The sequence below is a fragment of the Streptopelia decaocto genome (assembly GCF_964273445.1).
Source record: "Streptopelia decaocto genome assembly, chromosome: 6".
NCBI classification, from domain to species: domain Eukaryota; kingdom Metazoa; phylum Chordata; class Aves; order Columbiformes; family Columbidae; genus Streptopelia; species Streptopelia decaocto.
In genome coordinates this window covers 30822717-30843705 of record NC_138660.1, presented here as the reverse complement: position 1 = coordinate 30843705, position 20989 = coordinate 30822717, and the positions used below count along the sequence as shown (strand labels likewise).

At 41.3% G+C, this 20989-nt stretch overlaps 1 protein-coding gene across 2 annotated transcripts in view; it reads right to left on the bottom strand.

The window, feature by feature from the left end:
- Positions 1-20629, bottom strand: part of PARD3B (par-3 family cell polarity regulator beta) — a 358048-nt gene extending 337419 nt beyond the window's left edge. For both annotated transcript variants that reach the window (XM_082056631.1, XM_082056632.1), the window contains exon 1: positions 20411-20629. In XM_082056631.1, coding sequence (XP_081912757.1) covers positions 20411-20530 — 120 coding nt within the window. In that variant the 5' untranslated portion in view covers positions 20531-20629. The remainder of the gene's footprint in view (positions 1-20410) is intronic.
- Positions 20630-20989: the final 360 nt, after the last annotated feature.

The window sequence follows — 20989 nt, the reverse complement described above, 5'->3', positions numbered from 1 at the left end:
TTAGGAAAATCAATTAACAGGCTTTTGTCTCTGCAAAGCCATGAAGCGTAGGTAACTATTACAGCTCAAAGCTCTATTTGAAAGCCTATGGTTTAAGTATTTTTACCATAACCACAAAATTCTACGATGAAAAGGCAGAGAGGAAACAAAGCAGCACGTTAACTTAGATCAAACAATTTACCTAATGCAGGAACCTTGTGAAAGAGTGTCACTTGACCCTACCAATCATCTTACAAAATACGATTCTCCAACCGGAATGCATCCGTAGCTACAGCTGTTCCTCTGAACCTTTTAACTAATGCAATCACAAAGGTTTCCATGGTTAGTAACACTCAAACAGCAGACTTGAAAACCACTCCTCTTAATTAGCCAAACTTCTGCTAACATTTTTGTCTGAAGAGATATTAAAATCTGCTACACATATTATGCTGTTTAAGTGTCCCGTAGACAGAAAAAAAAAAATATGCGAAAAAAATAAAACCCCTGATTGGAATATTTTGCTTCTAAAGTTTGCATCTATTTGTGATTCAGTAGTTGCACCAACCCAGATGTGTCACTGGAAAAGAAACAAGGTAAAAAGGAGTGTAAAAGCTCTACTGTACCAGCAGAATGCAGCAAGTTGGCAAGAAACAAGCTCAAGACACAGTCACCCTAAAATACATTAAGCTTAACGAATTCCCAGCTTTCCTTTTGCTGCCGGCCACAAAAACAGTAACTTAATGGGTTTGTTGGTGGCCACATCGAGAGAAAGTAGCCTCTACAGCAGCCTGAAGGATGTCGTTCCTCATCAATCTTTTGGAGCAAGTGTGGTCAGTGTTAGATTCTTTACGAGAAATTTACACCAAAATATAAGAACTAAACCAGAACAGGATTCACAGTTTCCTTAGCAGGAACTAAAGAGTTAAGGTGCCATTCCCACACACACTATGAGTCAGGTACATAGTGTGGACCTTTTGATCCCAAGGAATCCCCAATTACAGTAACCACCAGAGACTACAACAAGACGGAACACTTGTTGTTTCAGAAATACAGATGTGAAGCTGGCTTCTGTTAACTTAACCAGAACTTCAGCCCTGAAACCACACCACACACACACAGAATCAGCTCCTAAGCACACAGAGAGATGCTTTTTATAGACTTGTTTGATGAAGCAAATAGTAACTACTTCTGGATGGCCTAGATGGAGGAAATTCCCTCTCCACGATCACACAAGTAGGAACAGTTCAACTGACCAGCAAAACCATTCGCTCATTCCAAAGAGATGGGAAAGTCAGAGAACGTATTCTGCTCTTTGGATGAACTCCAAACACTGCCATGCGCAGGATACAAAGCGTCTACATTAAAAAAACACCCTGAAATCCATATAGCAATTTCTTCTGTGCTTCTTTACTCCCACCAAGAGTCCAGACGGCTTCAATAAATAAAACACCAATATTTTAACTAGCTCGCCATATAAAACACACCATTAACTACCAGTAGATGTAAAAGCTGAATATCTTAAGTCCCAAATAGCATTTCAGCCACATGATGAGCAGGGCTTGGACAGTAATAGGCAGAACCTGAACGTACATGCGTATGCATGCTCACATACACACTCGTATATTACACATCACTTAGAGCTCACAAGGAATAGAACAGGTTCAAAAAATAACTGTGGTATATACACAACAGAATCGTCATTGCAGAAATCTAAATTTTCCTTAGAAAGGGATGGTATTACTTTAAGTTTCTTATGTTATACTGACATATGACAATCACAAAGGACGTTACACATGTGAAGGGTTGATCCCAGCTAGTGTACGTTTGCTTCAATGAAATCACACTTCTTACCTGCTGAAAGCAGAAAACTACGGGGTTTCAAGTTTATGAGCAATACAGGATCAGATTACATTTATCCTATTTTTGCTGAGGGAAGGGACTGAGGACAGTTACTGAGAGGGAGCCTGCTGAGAAAATTGCCAAATATAAAGCAAAAAAGAAGTAAGAAACGTATTCTAAAATGCTAGGACAACTTTTTTTTTTTTTTTAACTGAGAGGTTCTAGTTGTCTAGTTTGAGGTTAGAAGTCCTATTCTAATGAGTGACAGTCTAGAATTATTCCTCTCAATATTTTAACCATCATCACTGATTCACATGCTCAAGAAGAAATACTTTGTTCTGAAAGTAGGTCAGAGAGGTTCTCCTGTCCCTCTGCTCTGCCCTGGGGAGACCACACCTGGAATATTGTGTCCAGTTGTGGCCCCTCAGTTCCAGCAGGACAGGGAACTGCTGGAGAGAGTCCAGCGCAGGGCAACAAAGATGCTGAAGGGAGTGGAGCATCTCCCGTGTGAGGAAAGGCTGAGGGAGCTGGGGCTCTGGAGCTGGACAAGAGGACACTGAGGGGGGACTCATTAATGTTTACAGATCTATAAAGGGTGAGTGTCAGGAGGATGGAGCCAGGCTCTTCTCAGTGACAACCAATGGTAGGACAAGGGGTAATGGGTGCAAACTGGAACACAGGAGGTTCCACTTAAATATGAGAAGAAACTTCTTCTCAGTGAGTGTAACAGAACACTGGCCCAGGCTGCCCAGGGGGGTCGTGGAGTCTCCTTCTCTGCAGACATTCCAACCCGCCTGGACACTTTCCTGTGTAACCTCATCTGGGTGTTCCTGCTCCATGGGGGGATTGCACTGGATGAGCTTTCCAGGTCCCTTCCAACCCCTGACATTCTGGGATTCTGTGAAAAAAGAATGAGTCCCTTGTAAAAATAAAACACTAAAACAGACTAGAAGCTCTGGGCAGCATTCACATACAGTGACCATCTACCTGTGATCCCAAATGTCCTCCTCTTGGAAACGGCATTTAAGAGAAAACACACCTACAGCTTTTCTTCAAAACAGTTCAAACAAATCCCAACAGCATGAGTGGGGAGAAGTTCTCTTACAACACGTTTAGCTGAGGTATACAACAGAAACAGCTGAATATGTAACAAAATGTATGAATAAGTTACCTGGTATAATACATACCAGCACTTCCCAAATGAATATTGAACAGTTACTCTCACATGCATTTTACCTTAGGGTTGCAAGTCATGTTTGTGTTTAACATCAAGCCACTTAAAAGCTGTTTATCATCATTTCCTTTATGTGTAGGAGAACACTTTAGGAATTACTATGCAAATATTTACCAAATGTTAAATTAAAGCCAGGTCACATGAATACACAAGTGCAACGTAGGCAGAGAAGTGATAGAAATCTTAAAAAGTGGTTTTAGCGTTCACGTTGTCACAGAATCCTAACGCAACTGTTGCCACCAATGCAACACCTCCAGCGTTCAAATAGTCCAAAATAGGTTCAAAAACTCTTCTATGCATTTGTTTTCAGTCAACAAACACACATTCAAGTGAAAGATGAACCAGTCTATAACTAAAAGACACTCCCATTTATTGTTAGGTTTTTATATATGTGTATAGATACACACTTTTAATGTATCGAAAACTTGGAGCAACATCTTGATTCGTTTTGTTCCAAACTCAAATAGGAAAGTGTCAGTCTTCTTTTCTGAAAAATACAGCAACATTCTTTATAAATTTTGCAGCTCATATAGCACACTTGAGACTTAATGAGCAAGAGAATCCTAACAAGTTTAAATACATCTCAGCTGGCCCATCAATAAAACAAACACCACTACTTAATGATTTCACAATTAATTATTGTTTGGTGTTGCTGTTTGTTCTGCTGTGTAGAATGCATAAAATTAATTGCAATCCCTAAACTGGTATTTTTAATTTAAATATGGTGGAGTTTGGCTGCACCAAGAAATTCAGAAGCAGGAATGACTTAGTAAGTCTCCTCCCACAATTACTTCTCAGGGGGATATTTTAGAAGCGCCTCCACATTATTGCTTCTCTAAAGCAAATAGGAAATTCCACGTGAAAAAAGGATGTATTTAGAAAACAGAAATCACATAGGCCTGTCCCATATCCACAGCATAAATACCAGGTCAAAGTTGGGGGGAAGGACTGGACTCCAGCTACATTGTTTTCTGTCATTTAGACAGTGTAAAAACAAGATTTAAAAAGCCACCATCCCAACACAGCTCCTGATGAAGGGGTTACTTTAGGTGAAGGTCAGTGAAAGGTATTCTACCATTTAATTATTTTTACATTCTATAATGGAACATGATCTATTGCCTCCCAATATGTAAAAAGTATTTAATGATTTCCATAGGTATTCTAAGCCTACATGATATCATCCCCAGCCAAACAGCACTAGGTGTTATTTACTCTCAAACCAGAGCTTGCGGAGGGGGGCACAAAAAGGGAGCTGGAGGGGAACAGATGGAGGAGTTTGGTCACAGCCTCCAACTTCATCTCTAGATCCTTCTCCAAAGTGATCACTAAACGAGAACAGCCTCCAGCGTTGCGGCAAGACAGCGGAAACAGTAGAACTGCATCGTTTCTGTAATAATATTGTATGCTGCAGAACTGACATTTTGAAGAAATAAAAGCAAACACAAGAAGCTTCTATAAAAATCAAAGACAAACAGCTTTCCGCACAAGAGATTAGGTCTGTTCCAGACATTCACTGAATTCAGAAGGTCCTCATACTGACCAGACCCCAATAAGCCTCCCTATACGAAGGTCAACTGAGTATAAATTAAGTCTTCCTTTCACTAACTTCCAAAAATAGAGAAAAAGCAGCATTTAGGTTTTATTGCTCAGGAAGCTTCCAAAGTTTAGGTTTCTAGGTCCCACTGCTGAAAATAAATTCTTAACTGGAACGAAGTCCATTGTCTTTACAGCTCTACAGTTCAACTGCATAAAATTAAACATGACGTTTTTAATCGTTCCTAGTTAGGAATTCAAAAGCAGCAGAAACCTTCAAGACAATACAAAGAATAGAAACACATTACGGCACAATGAGATAGTAAAAAAGATTTCTCGAGTATTCCACAGCATTGTTGTTCTCCTCACCAAACTCTGAACCTGCTTGCTTTAGAAGTGAAGATGCTTGAAGATGCTGGAAAGAAGACAAAGCTCCTTTATATCCTTCTACCCGCTGAAGTCACAGACACCCTCTCGTGTCAGTAATACCCAAGAAAAAGATCTGTACTGATTGAGCTCAAAGACTCAAACTGAAGCGGAGGTGAGGGCAAAGGACAGAAGGCAGGCTGCTCACAGAGAAACTGCTTTGCAGCATCCAGCAATAAAACTATGGAAAACACAGAAGGTCATACAATAGAAACAGTCCTGCAAAGGTGACTGTAAAAGGTGCTTCCCAATCTGCCTTCTGGATAAAACAAAGTACTACAAATAAAGCCACCTAAGAAAGGATCTTCAAGCAGAATTCTGCCTGAGCTGTGGGGTGATGGAGAACAGGCAGAAGTGACTTCCAAGCAATCAAACTTTGAGTACGTACAAAGTTCTTCACTTTCAACAGTAAATTTAGCAGGGCTGACTAAAAGCTTTCAACACTGCTACTGAAACACAACTTCACCTCCTTTTCCATAGTATTTGCAAATAGCATGGGCATTTTCATTTCAGCTGACATAGAGGCAAGTAGCCCTGCAACTGCTCTTTACCATAAGCCATAAAGTGAAGCAAACAAGCTCTGGCTGCTCCTTCTGCAAAAAGGGGTTCGACTAAACAAACTACTTTCTAAAACACTTTTTAAAAAGCGTATTTACTGGAGAAGGACACACTTGACCCATTCATGCCTGGTTCATGTCAGCTTATGTATCCTGAGTTCAATACAGGAACTAAAAGGAGAGATCACAGGAGGTAAAGTAATACATCCATGATGCTGTGTTTCTAGCTAAAGCACATATTTCCATTTTCAGAGAGGTTAAGAAGTTTTTCTAACACAGTAAGACAAGGTAAAAGAATAAACTTTATTCCTCCTAATAGGAATAAATTAAACATTTAAGTATGAGCTGAACCAAAGATTTTTTCCAAAACAACACAAATTGCCCTACTGTTCAGATCTTCTTTTAGACTAGAACAGATGAAGCTATTTCACCTAAAAAAGTTATTTAAGAAAAATTAAAATTAAAATCTCATTTTATGTATTTTCACACACACAGGCTAAATTTTTGTTTAAATTCATTCTACTTATCTTTCAAGACTAGTTGTGAAAACTTATCCTTCCCACTTTTTTTTTTTGTCAAATCATCATTTGATGTTGTATTGGCAAATGGTGTAATTACAAAGTAGGAAAAAAATAAAACGTTATGCAAGGTCACTTTAAATACCCCATTTTTAAAGTTTTGTCTTTGAAGGTACTAAAAGCCCAATGTCAAAGCAGGGACTCTAATCAGATGGCATCAGTAGAGAAGCGGATTTGTCTTTGTCGGTAGGGCTGGTTGTGTCTCAGCACTGAGCAGTTTGGTGAAGGCTGCTCACACCGTTTGCCTTGCTGGCTCTTCAGCACCCCGGTGTAAAGAGCAAAACAAACAAACAAAGCCAACCAGACAATTCACGCACCACAGACTGACAGAAAAACTGCTACCCAGCCGGGAAAGCGCTGAAAAACCTTCCCTTGTTTTCCTTTGAAGCCGAGGGCACTGCTGAGTGAAGGCAGACACGGCCAACAACCGGAAAGCACCGTTGCTTTGCAGTCTTTGGAATGAGACCAACAAAGCATCAGCATCTCACTACCAGCTTTAGATTTAACATGCTAAGCAGTCCAACAAATTGCCAGTCCATCCCTTTCTTGTTCTTTAGCCATCTTTAAGTGATTACACTTTGAGAAATTAATAAGACTAGGTACTAACAAAGAGAAAGCGTTTTCATTTTCCACAGGGCAGGGGAGGTAGTTATTCATCTCACCTAGTGAACTCCACTATCACTAGAGAGCAGAAAGAAGAGAACATAGGTTTATTCTGGCAGTTGAATACGCAGAGGGAAAAAATACTCATCTCCCACATCAGGTCTGAGGAGGAAAACAAGAAAAACTGCAGAGATATCCCTAACATGGAATTCCCAACACGGCAATAGTCAGAGCACAGATAGATGAAACCAAAGTGAGACGGAACATTTTAAATTGCACTCAAACTTTGATTTCAGCGCTGGAACCCTTCTAAAATGAGAGTATTCCGATTCTATACTGAACCTGAATGTGAATGAAACCACTCTCTAGATATTACGTGAATAAAATATGCAGTAGAGAATACATTAGAGGGATCACATAGCCCATCTTTACATTACACTCCAAGAGTTGACATTTAAGAAGAATATTTCACTGCAGAACAAATATGCAAAACCAGAACGGGCAAAGAGAACTGGAGACACGCATTTAGACAACGATGTCCACGCGTTGCATCTGCAACAACTATAAAAAAAACCTACAGAAAAACCTCAGTAGAAACTGGAGTGCACTGTATGCAAGTGCTGAATCCAAGATAATTGTATGAATGCAAGAATGCAACGGTAAACTGATCTCCAGTTATAAACTAAGAATATCCTTTAGCTCATTAGACTAGATTGCTTCAACAATGTAGAAACACAAAAGACTCACCCCATGTAACTTAACACAACAGCTCCAGAACTAGACATCTCTAAGTAAAATCACAACATTTTAAGCTTTAACTTTCATATCTCAAGTTCTCCCTGCCAAGTATTGGCTACAATATTCATAGTATTGTTAGGCTACTAAGCAAACTGCTACACAGCTACGGGCACCTGGCAAATAATTAATTAGTACTGAATCTGGCTTTTTGTTTGATATCTGAAGGTAGCACAGGTGAGGGACCACAGGCATGATTTCTTAAAATCCAACTTAAAGTGAGCACACAGAACTGTAAAGCTACTCCTGCCAATTGCCAGCCATTTTTCACACAGAAATAAGGAAAGAGAAAAGGAAAATACAACACAACACACAAAAAAAACCCCACACGACAAACTTCAGAAAGTAAGAAAGGCACGTGTACAAGACTACTGTATTTCAAAAGCAAGGTCCAGGTTAAGTGCATGAACAACATTGTTATTTTGCCAGCTAAAAGTGAGGATACCTTAAATACAAACCATTCAATACAGTTACAGATAACAAAAACACAGTAACACACAACTCAGTAACAAACTCAGCACTGAAGACCTTGAAGAAAAAATGATAAATGGCTCAGCATCTACCTTAAAAGCAGCCACCACTTCAGTCTGGCATCTAGAAACCAAGATTATTTTATTACAACTGTTGGGGCTTTCCTTTGATAAAGTGATTAATGTATTTGCAGCTGACACAGGACTGTTATCAGAAGCAGCTGGGAGGGTCAAACGTGATTGAGTAACAGCAGACTCAGAACTCCCACCAAACAGAATACAATGAAGGTCAGGTATGCAGCAATCCTGTAAAACCTTGTAACACAAACCCAGCTTTAGACAAAGCTCAAGTAAGAAAAAACAGCAGCAGATTATAGAAGTATACCCAAATAGGGCACCATTACAAACTATTTGGAGGGAAAAATATCCCCTCCCTTTATTGTATCAGCCCTAATCAGTTCTCTCCACTGAGAACCGGGGTCTTTTTCTTCACTCAGAAGACAGAGAAAGTCTCAGCACCTTTGGTCACAACACTCCGAAGTGGAGCCATTAGGGACAATGGTGGCCCCAGTGCTAGAAAGATGCTCAGACAGTTATGGCAGTTTTAAATACCCAAAGCATTAGAAGTATTTGATGATGTAAGCAGAGTCCCTTTGAGGCAGAAGGTCATTATAAGAAAAAGGAGAAAGAGGATAAAAAAAGGTGGTGGTAGAAAGTAACATCAACTAAGAACGGGCTGGATGTGCAGGGAGCAAGATAAGGATTTTCAGCCATGCGGGTATTGGAGCAGGATTTGTACTACATCATCAGTTATATGCCACTTTGTTCTCCCACGGAATGCTAAATTAACCAGCCTCCCTCCTCCCTTTACCTCTCAGTAGCACAAATGACAGGGTCAAGAACATTCCAAAAGCATAACAGGCAAGCACTGCCTAATTCCATCAAGATTAGTCAGCTTCACTGGTTCTGGCTATTGTTTGAAAGAAAATGAGCAGGAAGTTTAAAAAAGTAAAATAAGTATTTACCAGCATAATATTACACCATGGGAACTCTTATATAATCTCTTACCTTTTGTATCATATTAATAAAATTGATATTTTCACAGTGCAATATTGGTAAGTTTTAGTATTTGACTTCTGAGATACAGCAAATACATCTGGTGAACGGTCCAGACGACCTCGATGTCTTTTCATATTGGCAGAGCCCGGTGCCAGAACTGGGTAAAACCCAAACACAGACAATTCTCTCCCTCCTGAGATCACCATCCACCTTCACCTAACTGGAACTACAGAACATACCAGAATTAACACAGCATCAAAACCATATGCCATATGCCTAACCACATCTCATGAACTGGATTTTGGCCAGATAGAAGACAACGAAGTAGAGAATATTATTCATTCTTTCATCGAAATTCAACACCGCTAGTGTACAGAAGGGTTCCTCCACCCGGTCCCTTAGCCTTAAGGGCAAGAAGAACTGCTTTCTCCTGTTCCCCCAAGGATCTTCAAGAAAATAGAATCACAAAAGAGTCGGGAAGGAACAGCTTCAGAGATTTAAAAGAAAAGCAGGATAAAAGTCACTGCAAAACAGCCAACAGACAGGTAAACAGAGCATTCAGCTCAAATGTGGAAAACAACACCTGAGGTACAGGTTCCACTTACTGTTTCATAGCAACCTTCTCAATGCCTCTGACCAGGAATTTCTTCCCAGAGCTTGCAGGAAGGCCACACAATTTCAATCCAGTCAAACTTCAAATGAAAACCACTGCTGGTGAGCACACCAGATTAAATACTGTATTTGCATACATTCTGCAACAGTTCTGAAAAGCCGCTACAACATTCCTTTTCATTTCCAGTTTGATGCCATCCATCGCTCATACGGACGAAACCAACTTACATTTTCAGACAGCTGCCTCATTCATTCTCTTTGGGCTCCACAACTCCATTCACATACATTGGCTCTGCATATTACGCCACGCTCAAGCGCCTACAGAATTAAGATCTCACTGTAAAATTAAGCAAAGACTTGATGGAAATGCCTACAGCAAACAGGAGTAACACAGTTATTCCCAAGAATGCTCAGGAGGTGACGGGATCCCTTTATCACAATGCACTGGCAATAGGGCTCCAGTGTAAGTTACCTGCTCATTAACAGAGCTGATTATATCTCAGTTTCCCAATTCACACACACAAAGATGAGCAAAGAGCCGGTCACTGACAAGTTCAGCCCCACAATGCTGAAGGCTTTTCAGCAAAGTAATTGGAGCTGTTTTCACTACATTTTATCACTACCTGCAGCGCCTGAAAAAGGAAAGCAGCACATGCAATGAAGCAGCTGATTCTCTTTTATAATGGCTAATAAGTAAGGAAACAGACACTGTCAGTTAATAGAAAAAAATGATACCATCAGAATTTGCCAGTATAAAAGTCACATAGGTAAGTGATTTGGCCTCCTACAAAACCTGCACCAGCTTTGGCTGCCATTATTCAGCGGGATCTCTTACACTAACTCTCAAGTCAGGCTCCAAAACAAAAGCAACAAGAAAGAAGCCTGAAAATTCATTAAGTGAGCTTTAGCAAGGTTTTTCTTCCCAATCCAAACAAACTCCTTCCCACAAAGCCTCCTCTGTCAAACTTCTTTCCCCCTCCAGACTGCAGAAAAACATTTTTACACTAACAAAAACCAGTAGTACAAAACATATCACGCACAAGATGTCCCAAAGCTGAAGTAACGACACGCTACAGAACGTTGATGGTCCACTACAACCTATTGCAAAACAACTACTGTGTGCAACATGGTATGTGGAGCTAAGACCTGCACTGCCCAGTCTGTTATCAGCACCAACATCCTGGGTTTTGCTAGACCATCGAGTTGTTGTTGTTGTTGTTCTTTCTCTAAAATCCCTATTGATAAGACAAACAGTTAATCTCTAAACACACAATGCATAAAAGGGATCGTTTCAATCCAGAAAAATGGAAGACACTTATAATCACCACAGCATTCACATTTGAGTGACAGCTAAACATAAAGAGACAACAAGCATTCAGCCATCTGGAAAAAAGCTGGTGTTTTTTTCATATTGTCTATTCTCAAACCTTTATGGCACAAGTCAGAGGTTGACCGAGACTTCCATTTAGTGTGATGCTCATTTCATGTCTACAGCCATTAATGAACTGCAATATGAACAATAACTCAGACTCCTCCACTCTCACTCAATTTAAAAGACAGTTGTGTGATACCGAGACCAACAGTTTGTACTCTGCCAGATGGATGTTACACCTGCAACATCTCAAGTTACCAAAAGACCTACCTAGTGTTTTCCTAGTGTCTGAGAATATGGCTTATTTAATAAAACAACGATAGCAATGAATATTTCCAGACAAGAAAGAAAACGATGGCAACATACATTATATTTCATTCATCATATATAAAAAACACAAGCAAAGTGGATATTCAGCCTCTATGAAGAGTTAAATGGCAGTGAATGTTGTTGCAGTAAAACAAACAAACAAAAAAATCACCTACATTAAAAGTACAGCTGGCAGAGAGCTGGGATGAGGAGGATGACAGAGTCCAACCTTGGCACTACATTTTAATGCTACGTCAAAGATCTAATAAGAAAAAAACACTAGATGTACAAAAGCAAACCATCTACTCCTTCCAGTTTAACTCACTGCAATTACTCCCCCACAACACACAAAATCAACTCTGAATGAAGATGGTCTAAATCGACATTTTTCCAGACTCAAGGATTAAGGGGTCAACGTTGGCAGACTCCCATCTGATCCGTCTTACTTCAAATGAAAGCATAAGTGAAAAGAATAGGAGTTTAGAGCAATTTTGTCCTGTTGACAGTTTTGAAAAATAATTAGATTGAACACATCAATAATCATAAGCAGGAAAAAAACCCTAAGAAGTAATAAATTTTAAATGCACAGGCCATGAGTTTTCTTTCAAGCCTTTCTGAGTTGAGTACATCAACAAAATATTCTTCGTTTTTCTATCTGTAAAGCCAGTGGAGTGGTTTCTATGAGGGTTTTCCAGGTAAAGTTACATCTCCCATCAGTCAGCAGCTGAATCAGAGTCATCCACATAACTGTTCCCGAAACATTACAACACAAGAACTCCCTGGGTTTTCAAGTGCTAATCTTCTGGCCTAACATAGACGAGTCATCATTTATCATTGACAGGACAGACCCCGATGTTAGTTTATATTTTTACACACACACAAATACCTACCTTCTTCTCCCCAAAAAACCCAAATATCTATCTTCCTTTTTCACAGCACTCTGGGCAAAGCCTGTATCATGACTACTACCATCCAAATGTTGGTCTTTCCCTATGCACAATGTCAAAATGTCAATGAACCTTCTCCTTCTTGTTGCCCAACACAATTTCGGGTTTCCAGCTCTTCAGGGAGTTCTCTTTTTGTAGCTTATAATGCCAGGAGCTCCTGAAACAGTTGTTCAGAATACATTCATTACAGCCAGCAGGGGAAAATTAATTGTGAATTGGCAGCAGATAGATTTTTTTCAAATAAGCCTAATGCTGTGAGTTGAACACATTAACTCCCGTCAGTCCTTGAAAAATCTCAGCAAGCCTTTCTGCCCCACACAAGACACGAGAAGATTCAATTCAAGGGAGCAATCTAGACAAAGAACAGGTTGTGCTTCCAGAAGCAAAAGACGGCAGCCAAATTTCCAACATCAGCCAAGAAACACATATGCCATCTATGTTAAATGAGGCAACTGCTAGAAACAGACTTCTCCAAAATAAGCAGATATAGTAAATTTGATGGTGGTATACTGTCATAATCAGAATGGGAAGGGGGAGGAGAGGGACAACCAGAAGAAATGACAAAGACAACTTCTATTGAAAATCTCAGTAGAGTGAGGAACCTAAAGAAAATACCATTTAAGTCAATGAGTCAAAGCAAAGTATGCCACATCTTTGGCACACGAGAGCAGACCAGGTATTTCCTCAAATTTAGAAGTCCTTACTCAGTATGAAATAAATCAGCTTGAAAAAATAATCCAATAGATTGCTGACAACCCCTTACCATAGCCAATTATTTTATAAGGAAAAAAAAAATCATTGGCATAGCCAACAAGTTTTTAACTCAATGTGAACGGAAGGAATGTGGTTTGGAGGTAAACCGCATTTTCATAGAGTTTGCTGTATACTGACATTTGATTGATGCAGTAAGGTATTTGCCTCATTTTTTCCTGCAAGCCTTAAAAATACTCATTTTTTTTTTCCTAAATGCGAGCCCCCTGCGTATTTAATCAGCAAAAAAACCTTCCTGTATGACTTCTGGTTTCTGTACAGACTCTCATGTAGACTAACTCACAGTTCAAGTATAAAGTAACATAATCATAAGAACTTCTTTAAAGTAGTAAATGGAAGACGTCATGATTATTTATTTTAAAAGCTGAAGCTTGTTTCAGTTTAAAAATATACAGGTGAGACGTAGTATGATCATCCAATTTACTGACAACAAAGTATGATGCAGGCTAAAAGATCAACAGAGGAACTTGGTTTTGTCCTGGACAGACTGAGGAACAGTTTTCATTATACAGCCATACAGGCCTCGATACCTGGGAAAGCGAGAAGTTATGACTAAGCCTTTCAAGGCTTAAACTGCTGCAAAACAGCAACTTCACCTTGATTGAATTTGTAGAACCCCTGAATTACTTCTACTTTCGAAAGAGTTACAGACACACTGTCTCAAGTAGCCTCGTTTGTTGCTTCCTCTGCTTCTGCACTCCTGTATTTCTGTCCCACCTTTGCGGTGCATAGCATCTACAATAAACCCAATAAAAACCCTGAGATGAGAACCTTCCATCAAAATACTTACTGAACTAGCTCAGAAAAGGTCACAACTGGCAGAATGGGAATTTCAATAGCTGTTCAACCAGAGATCCACAGAAAGACACTGTGCAACGGAGCCCAGGCAGGAGCTGCAGGGTTACACAGCACACGCAACTCTGAGAAACTCTGGAGAAAGAAGTTAGTTGAGATCCAGGTCATGTATTATCTTCCTTATTCATAAAACTCATTCCTCACGAAAGGTCTGTATCCAAATCAGTGTACAGCCAACACTTCCACTAACAACAAAGGCTTAAGGCTAAAGTTTGCGGTCTGGTTTCACGCTCTGGCTTGTACTCAGAAATGCAGATGTTGGCTAGCACAGGAGGTCAGTGCAAAGCTTTGTGACACTCAAAATACTGTTCATCAAAGTCATCATCATATGAGTCATTTAAAAAATTATCATGGTTTAGGCAAAGGTCACAGCAGGTAAACTGCACCACTACGAACTGCATTCAACAAAAAATACCTGACGTACAGAAACTAAAGGGAACGGTACTTACATTCAGTAGTACTCGGACTCCTTAAAAACACAGAAAAATGGTACAATTACAACCCAAACCCGCTACATTAAAATCCAGCCCTATCACCATTAATGACATTCAGCATTGCAAGACTAACAACAAAAGAAGAAAGGCTAAGACCATCTGCCTTCAAAACTTCTGAGAAGCAGCATAAATAAGGAACTACCTCTATACAGACACCACCAAAAGGTTTAACTTAAGTCTGCCTGCCCCACAGGCACACCAGCCAAGAGAAGAGCTGCAGAGCAGGAACATGTAGATTTTCAAGCAGTCCCCTTCTTTAGCAGCTGAAGATCACCAACTCCATCATATACAGGGGATTAACCCATGAGGATATACTGGTCGAAGAGCGACAGGCTGGAATCTGACCTCTTTGGAGCTGGAACTACTGTCAGTTGACACTCAAATTAAAAGAAACAGGAGATTATTATACAACATAATTTTTTCTCTGCTCAGAAAACCTATAACTTAGATATGGAGGTCTGCCAATGGAGATCAGCTCAGCTGTTGATGGATTGATGAGAATGAGATAGTATCTTCTCTAACAATCTGAAGGTCTTCTAGGGTTTTAGGGAAGAGAGATGAACAGAGGAGCCAATTAGTAAAGAAAAAAATAAAAGCCACACCAGCACCGGTGTTATTTTTGTTTGTTTTATACAGATTTTCTAAAATTATTTGTCTCCTTTTCTTTTCTTTATCCCCACACACACATTTACATGGCCTATCTTCCTATATACGAGTCAGTTACCCATAAACTCATACAACAGCAATGGAAAAACAATGTGCCAAGTTGTATTCTCTTTTTTTATTATGATAACACAGAGGACAAAGCTGAAGGCTGAATACAGAAGCGATAATTAAACTGTTCATTAAAATACACCATTTTCCAAGACAATGTAAAAGCTCACTAACATGCACTAGCTGATTGAGCAATACTAAGACAAATATGGGAATGAACAGTTAAAGCATTTCCCAGCCAAAAAAAAAGTACTGAAAAACAGAGCTTAGAATTGTTTTGCTGTAACAAAAACTGTGCATCAACCCCATCCCCATCAGAGCATAAACTTCCCAACACAAACTGGTATAAATTCAAAAAGACACACCAAAACTAGAGACCAGGTCCAAGACAAAAATGACATACAACTATATTACTCTGCCTTTATAAAGGACTAAATACTTACAATTTACCCCGAACAGAAAAACGTTCATAACAAAGGATATATTTCAAAACTTTCCACGATATATCTTCTGAAGAAATCTGTTCTGCTTACAAAAAATGCTTTTGCAAAAACAGAGAGTTTGGAGTCAAAGCAAATTGTCATTTCTCCTATTCCCAGTGTTTTTAGAGGAAGTACAAGAACATTCAGTCCTCCTTGTGCTCTCTGGCTGATCTACAATAGCAATACATAATTGCAGAAAACTATTATTATTGTGGGGCAAGCAAAAACAGAAAGAAAGGGGAAACGTATTTTATTAGTAGGAATTAGCAACTGATAGAGATAGTCAGCGTGCAATGCTAGCTCTTTAAATGCACCTAATTTGCAGAAGATTGCCAATAAAACCCAAATAACACACTATTTTTGCTCTAATTGAAAATGCACCATTCTTGAGTCAACCCAGTCACTATGTTATTGTTTCCTACTAAGTCTGACTGCCAATTAAAATTACCATTACCACTCTAGAGTCAACTTTCTGTACATACTCATCATTGGAACCACACAATAATGCCTGTAACAACTGGAGACGAAGCCCCGGTAACTAATACTCAATTGTCTGTGTCAGCCCACAGGGAAGCCCTCAAAGACTGTGGAAGTGAGCCACTCAAGAATTCAACTCCGCTTAAAATGACACATTTTAAACTGACATTTAAATGACAAATTGCAGTGCTTACTCATTTTGCTACATGGCTTCCATGTCCCATCCATTCGACTGGCTTCTGTGAACAAGACTTCAGACAGTTAAAGCAGTCACTTCAAGCAAGTTGCCCAGGTAAGCACCATGCATGCAAATGGGAATAAGTTGATCCACTTCCCCATCTCTGACTCCTCCAGAGAGAAAAGGAACATCTGGAGCAGCAAGATGGTTTTTATACATTTTTCCTGGGAAAAGCGTCCCTGCAGCTTAAAGAAAAGTCACTGTGGATTTCACTTGCTAGTCTCATAGCCATTCTTTTCCCTGGGTGTACAGCCCTTTCTGCAGCAAGAGCATTGAAGGACTTGGAGTGAGCAAACTAGCATCTCCAGCTGGACCAAGGACTTCACTACAAAGCTGGTCATTCAAGTGTTGCCTCCTACTTGGGGGGAGCAGCATTTCAAAGGCAAGCAGTACAAGTACAATGGTGCGTTTAGCCCCATACGCATTGAGGAATTGCTTTCAGTAGGGCCACGCAAACCCAGACAACACCAATCTCACAATTCACCGGAAAACAATCAGTGAGGCATCTTGTGTTGCACGCAAGGGCGATGCCTTATAGCCACAGAGAAGCAAACACTGTAACAAGAGCACAGCAGCTCAAGTGTTTTGCAGTACATCTGCTCTCACTCAAGCAAAGAATCCTAGATACAGCAGATAACACAAAAGTGCTCCCCAAGGCAGCAAAAATACCAGGTTACAAGAAAGATGAAGGGACTGGGCTGGCAATAAGGAATCGTGAATCCTACTGTGTCTACCTGTCAGCAGGAAGCCCTACACACACATTACTGAACAACAAAAAAGCAGGTACTGAGTCACAAAGAAGTTTCACCAAACTTCATTTCAGCAAAACACGGGTGGCTTTCTGAGATGACAGTCAGTGCCCTGAAAATTTATCTACAATTCTCACAAAGTAGCTGACCAACAAAATGTTTTCTTAAACGTCTAAGACTATTCACACAATTAAATCCGAGAGGACAGAAATCTCCGTTGATGCAGTAATACAAACAATAGTTCATAAGTCCAGGGAGTTATTTGCATCCTCCAGTGATCAGACAAGATCTGCCCATTCAGAACTGAAATGGTACCTCCAAAACCCACTGCTAAGCTCAGCACCATCAAAAAATAATCACTGATTCTTCAGTTAAAACAATATCCCAGTATTTTGTTTTAGTTAACAGAGCGATTGAGCCTTCACAACCAAATCTTGCCAACACAGCCCAGTCAAGGAACCGAATCCAACTTGCTAAGGAAACACAGCGACTGCCTGCAGAGTTCTCAGCTATTTACCAAAAGCCTCACAGAAATGACTCAGTTATTTACTGCACCAACTTTCCCTTCATTACAAGTATAAATAAGAGCTGAGTACTTTAAACCAATTAAAAATTTTCCTAATTTTATACACAGAAATTCAAATATTCTACAATATATATGAATTAATATTCTAATCTCATAGGTCCCCTTTACCAGACAAGTGACTGCAGTATAATGGCAAAACGAGGCTTCTAGAATAACTTCCAAAATAGAGAGGTTCTCACACATATTTTTGTGGTATTTGACAGTATCATAACTAAGAAAAATTTCCCCAAAGCTTGTATCCATGCTACCTTTTTCATTTTCCATTCTGCAACTATGAAAAATATCCCTTGTATCAATTTTCCCTCCTTCTCCAAATAATTTAGGTACACTAACAATACCATTCTTCCACTTTGTCCTTTTAAAAGATTTTAACACTTGGGAAAAAAAAAAAAAAAGAGATAAAGAACACTTAAGATGCCAACAGCAGCATTCTGCCACAGGAAGTATGCCAAGCATTCTAAATAGCTTGAAAAGGAAAACAAATCTTCCGTTATCTTTAACATAAACCTGTTTATGTGCCCACAACTCACAGCAGATTTTAGCTGCTGATTGTCTTGGAATAATCGCATTCTCTCTAAGATTCTACATTTTTGTAAAGAAAGCAAATTTTAGAACAGGGCGAGATGATCAATAGAGGTCCCTGCCAACCCCAACCATTCTGTGAGAAGCAAAATGGCAAAACACTCAATCTAGATGGGAGAAAAACTCTCCGTAAGGTAATAAAATTAATTGTTTCTGACGTCTGTATGATCTGTTTTACCAACCCCAAATTTTCCTTCAGGAAAGAGCACTAACTCCAACTGATGCTCGACAAGATAAGAGGAAATTTATCTATTTATCTTCTTGGCTACTTTTAATGCAATTTAAATAGACTGAAAAGTAACTAATCAAGCACTGCAAGAGAACTGTTTAAGTTTCCAGTGAACAGAAGGCAGAGAGGGTGCAGAAGTCACAAAGCTTTTTTCAGTGACTTGAATGAAAACCTGTTCTGTATTTTTCAGGTCCTTATGGTTCTTCTCCCATTCTGCCTCTTTACACACCCTTGTACAAGCACTGAACCACCGTTACTTGAGGTGACCAGCAAGTTTTGAACAAATTCGCCTGTGTTCACTTTGTCCATCTAGGATGCAGAAGAGGAAACTCAGGACTTCTATAAGGAAATAGCCAGAAAAAAAGAGAAGTTTGATTTGCAAAGGCAAGAAACAAGGTCAGAAACGTGAACTCTGGCTTCTGGATGTCCTACAGAGACAACTGGATGACTCTGACCTCACACTGAACGAGGCACAGGGGTGACTGCTTAGCATAAGAATAATATTCTTTAAGTATTACCTAACTAGGAAATTGGGTACAAAAATAATGAGAAACTACTTGGACTGCAGTACATCTTAAATCTCTGGCATTTATCTGAACCTTTCTCATGTTGTTGCAATTCCTCTCAAATAAATTCCTTAGTGAGCCTTCTAGAACAGTCAGGGCCTTACCTAGAAATACAGACACCCTTCTACTCCTTTCTAGAGGAACTGAAAAAAAAAGAGGAGAGAAGGAAAAGCATTTGAAGTATTTATCCAAAAGCTTTGTAGGCCACCTTTCAGCCATCACCATGAGACTAAGTCCAATTCCACCACAAGCACAAATCAAAGCTGAAATCAAATGTTACATTTCTAAGTTCAACTCAGACAAAAGTAATTCTGTTTCTGATAAACTCCACTCTTAAATGGAGACCATACGCCTATTTTAGTACTCTGAACCATACTTCAGTGCAAAAGATCTCACTGTTGGCTGTAACAGCAGCAAGAACTCTATAAAGATCCTGCAGTTGTTACACACATGCAATAGTCATTAGGAAAAAAGACTCTTCATACAACATATTTGTTGAGCTCTACATATCTTAGGGCAGGTTACAGCACTACACTTGCTCAGAAAGGCTAACATGGTGACCACCACAATCTTTACCACAGAACAATCTGTGTTTCTCTCAAAATAAACCTGCAGGAACAAGAATTTTAATACAAGTTTTGCACTCAGGGTACCGAACAACTGATTGGGCACAGAACGGATCTCAAAAGCTGTTGGCTGTACTTTTTATTCAGGTGTCTTAGGAGGATGGACAGCCCCACAAGCCCTGATTCAGGGCTTGTGGGGCTGTCCATCCTCCTAAGACACCTGAATCAGGGCTTGTAACTGGAGTCTCTGTCGCAAAGCAGTTATTTGCCACACCAGGCCTTTCATCAGCATTAAACAGTATCCCGTTAACCTTCAGCACCTGCCTCTTGGAAGAAAAAGAAAACTGTATTTTTATGCTCAACTGGATACAACCAAAGAAAAACTCCTGCTCCTTCCAGGTAAAGAAAGTCATCTGCTCATGCAGACAGCACCGCGCAGAAAACACGAGCTTTAATGGAATAACACACGTTATGTTTGCGCCTGTATCAAGTTTGTTAGTCAACACGCACACAGCAATAACATGTAAAATGAGCCACACTCGGGGCCCGCCAGCATCAGCTGTTCACAGAGCACCTGGCAGGGATCTATGACGCGACCCACGCGTGACAGGCACCCCCGGGGCCCCGTCCTGGGCCCCACGGCCGCGGGGCCCGCGCCCACCTCAGCGCGCCCGGCCGCTCACCCACCCCGCCCCGGGCCTTCCCCCAGGCGCCTTCCCCCAGGGCCCCTCGCCCCGGCCGTTACCCGCCCGCTCCCCGCCCGGCCCCGCACCCGGCCCGGCCCCCACCTTCTCCTGGGCCTTGCGGTAGCGCTGCAGGGCCTGCTGGGTCAGGTCCCGGACGCGGAGCTGCCCGTCCTTGCAGGGCACCACGATCCCGGTCCGCCCGAAGCACACGGTCACTTTCATCTCAGCGCCCCGCCATGCCCTGCCCTGCCCGCCGAGAAACGCGGCCCGCCCGGGGCTGCGGGGGGCGGCGCAGGTGCGGGCGGCCCGGCGGCGACGGCAGGTGCGTGTCCCCGGCCCCGCGGCGGGGGCGGCCCGGCAGGTGCGTGCGGAGCCCCGGGGGCTGCGCCTCGGCGGGCGCGGGCAGCGCCGGGAGCGAGGCCGCGGCTGAGCGGCTCCTTCCGCCGCGCCGGGCCGCTGTGCCCGCCCCTCCCCGCACGGCGCTCCGGGAGACGCGGGCCGGGCCGGGCCGGGCGGGGCGGCCCCGTGCGGCAGGGGAGCGGCCGGGGGCGGTGGAAGGAGCCGCTCGCCCGGGGCACGGCGGAGCCGGGCAGAGCTGGGCAGGCCGGGCCGGGCCGCGCTTAAAGGGGCCGCGGCGCCCCGGTGCTCCGCAGAGCCCCCGCTGTGCCCGGCCGGTGCCAA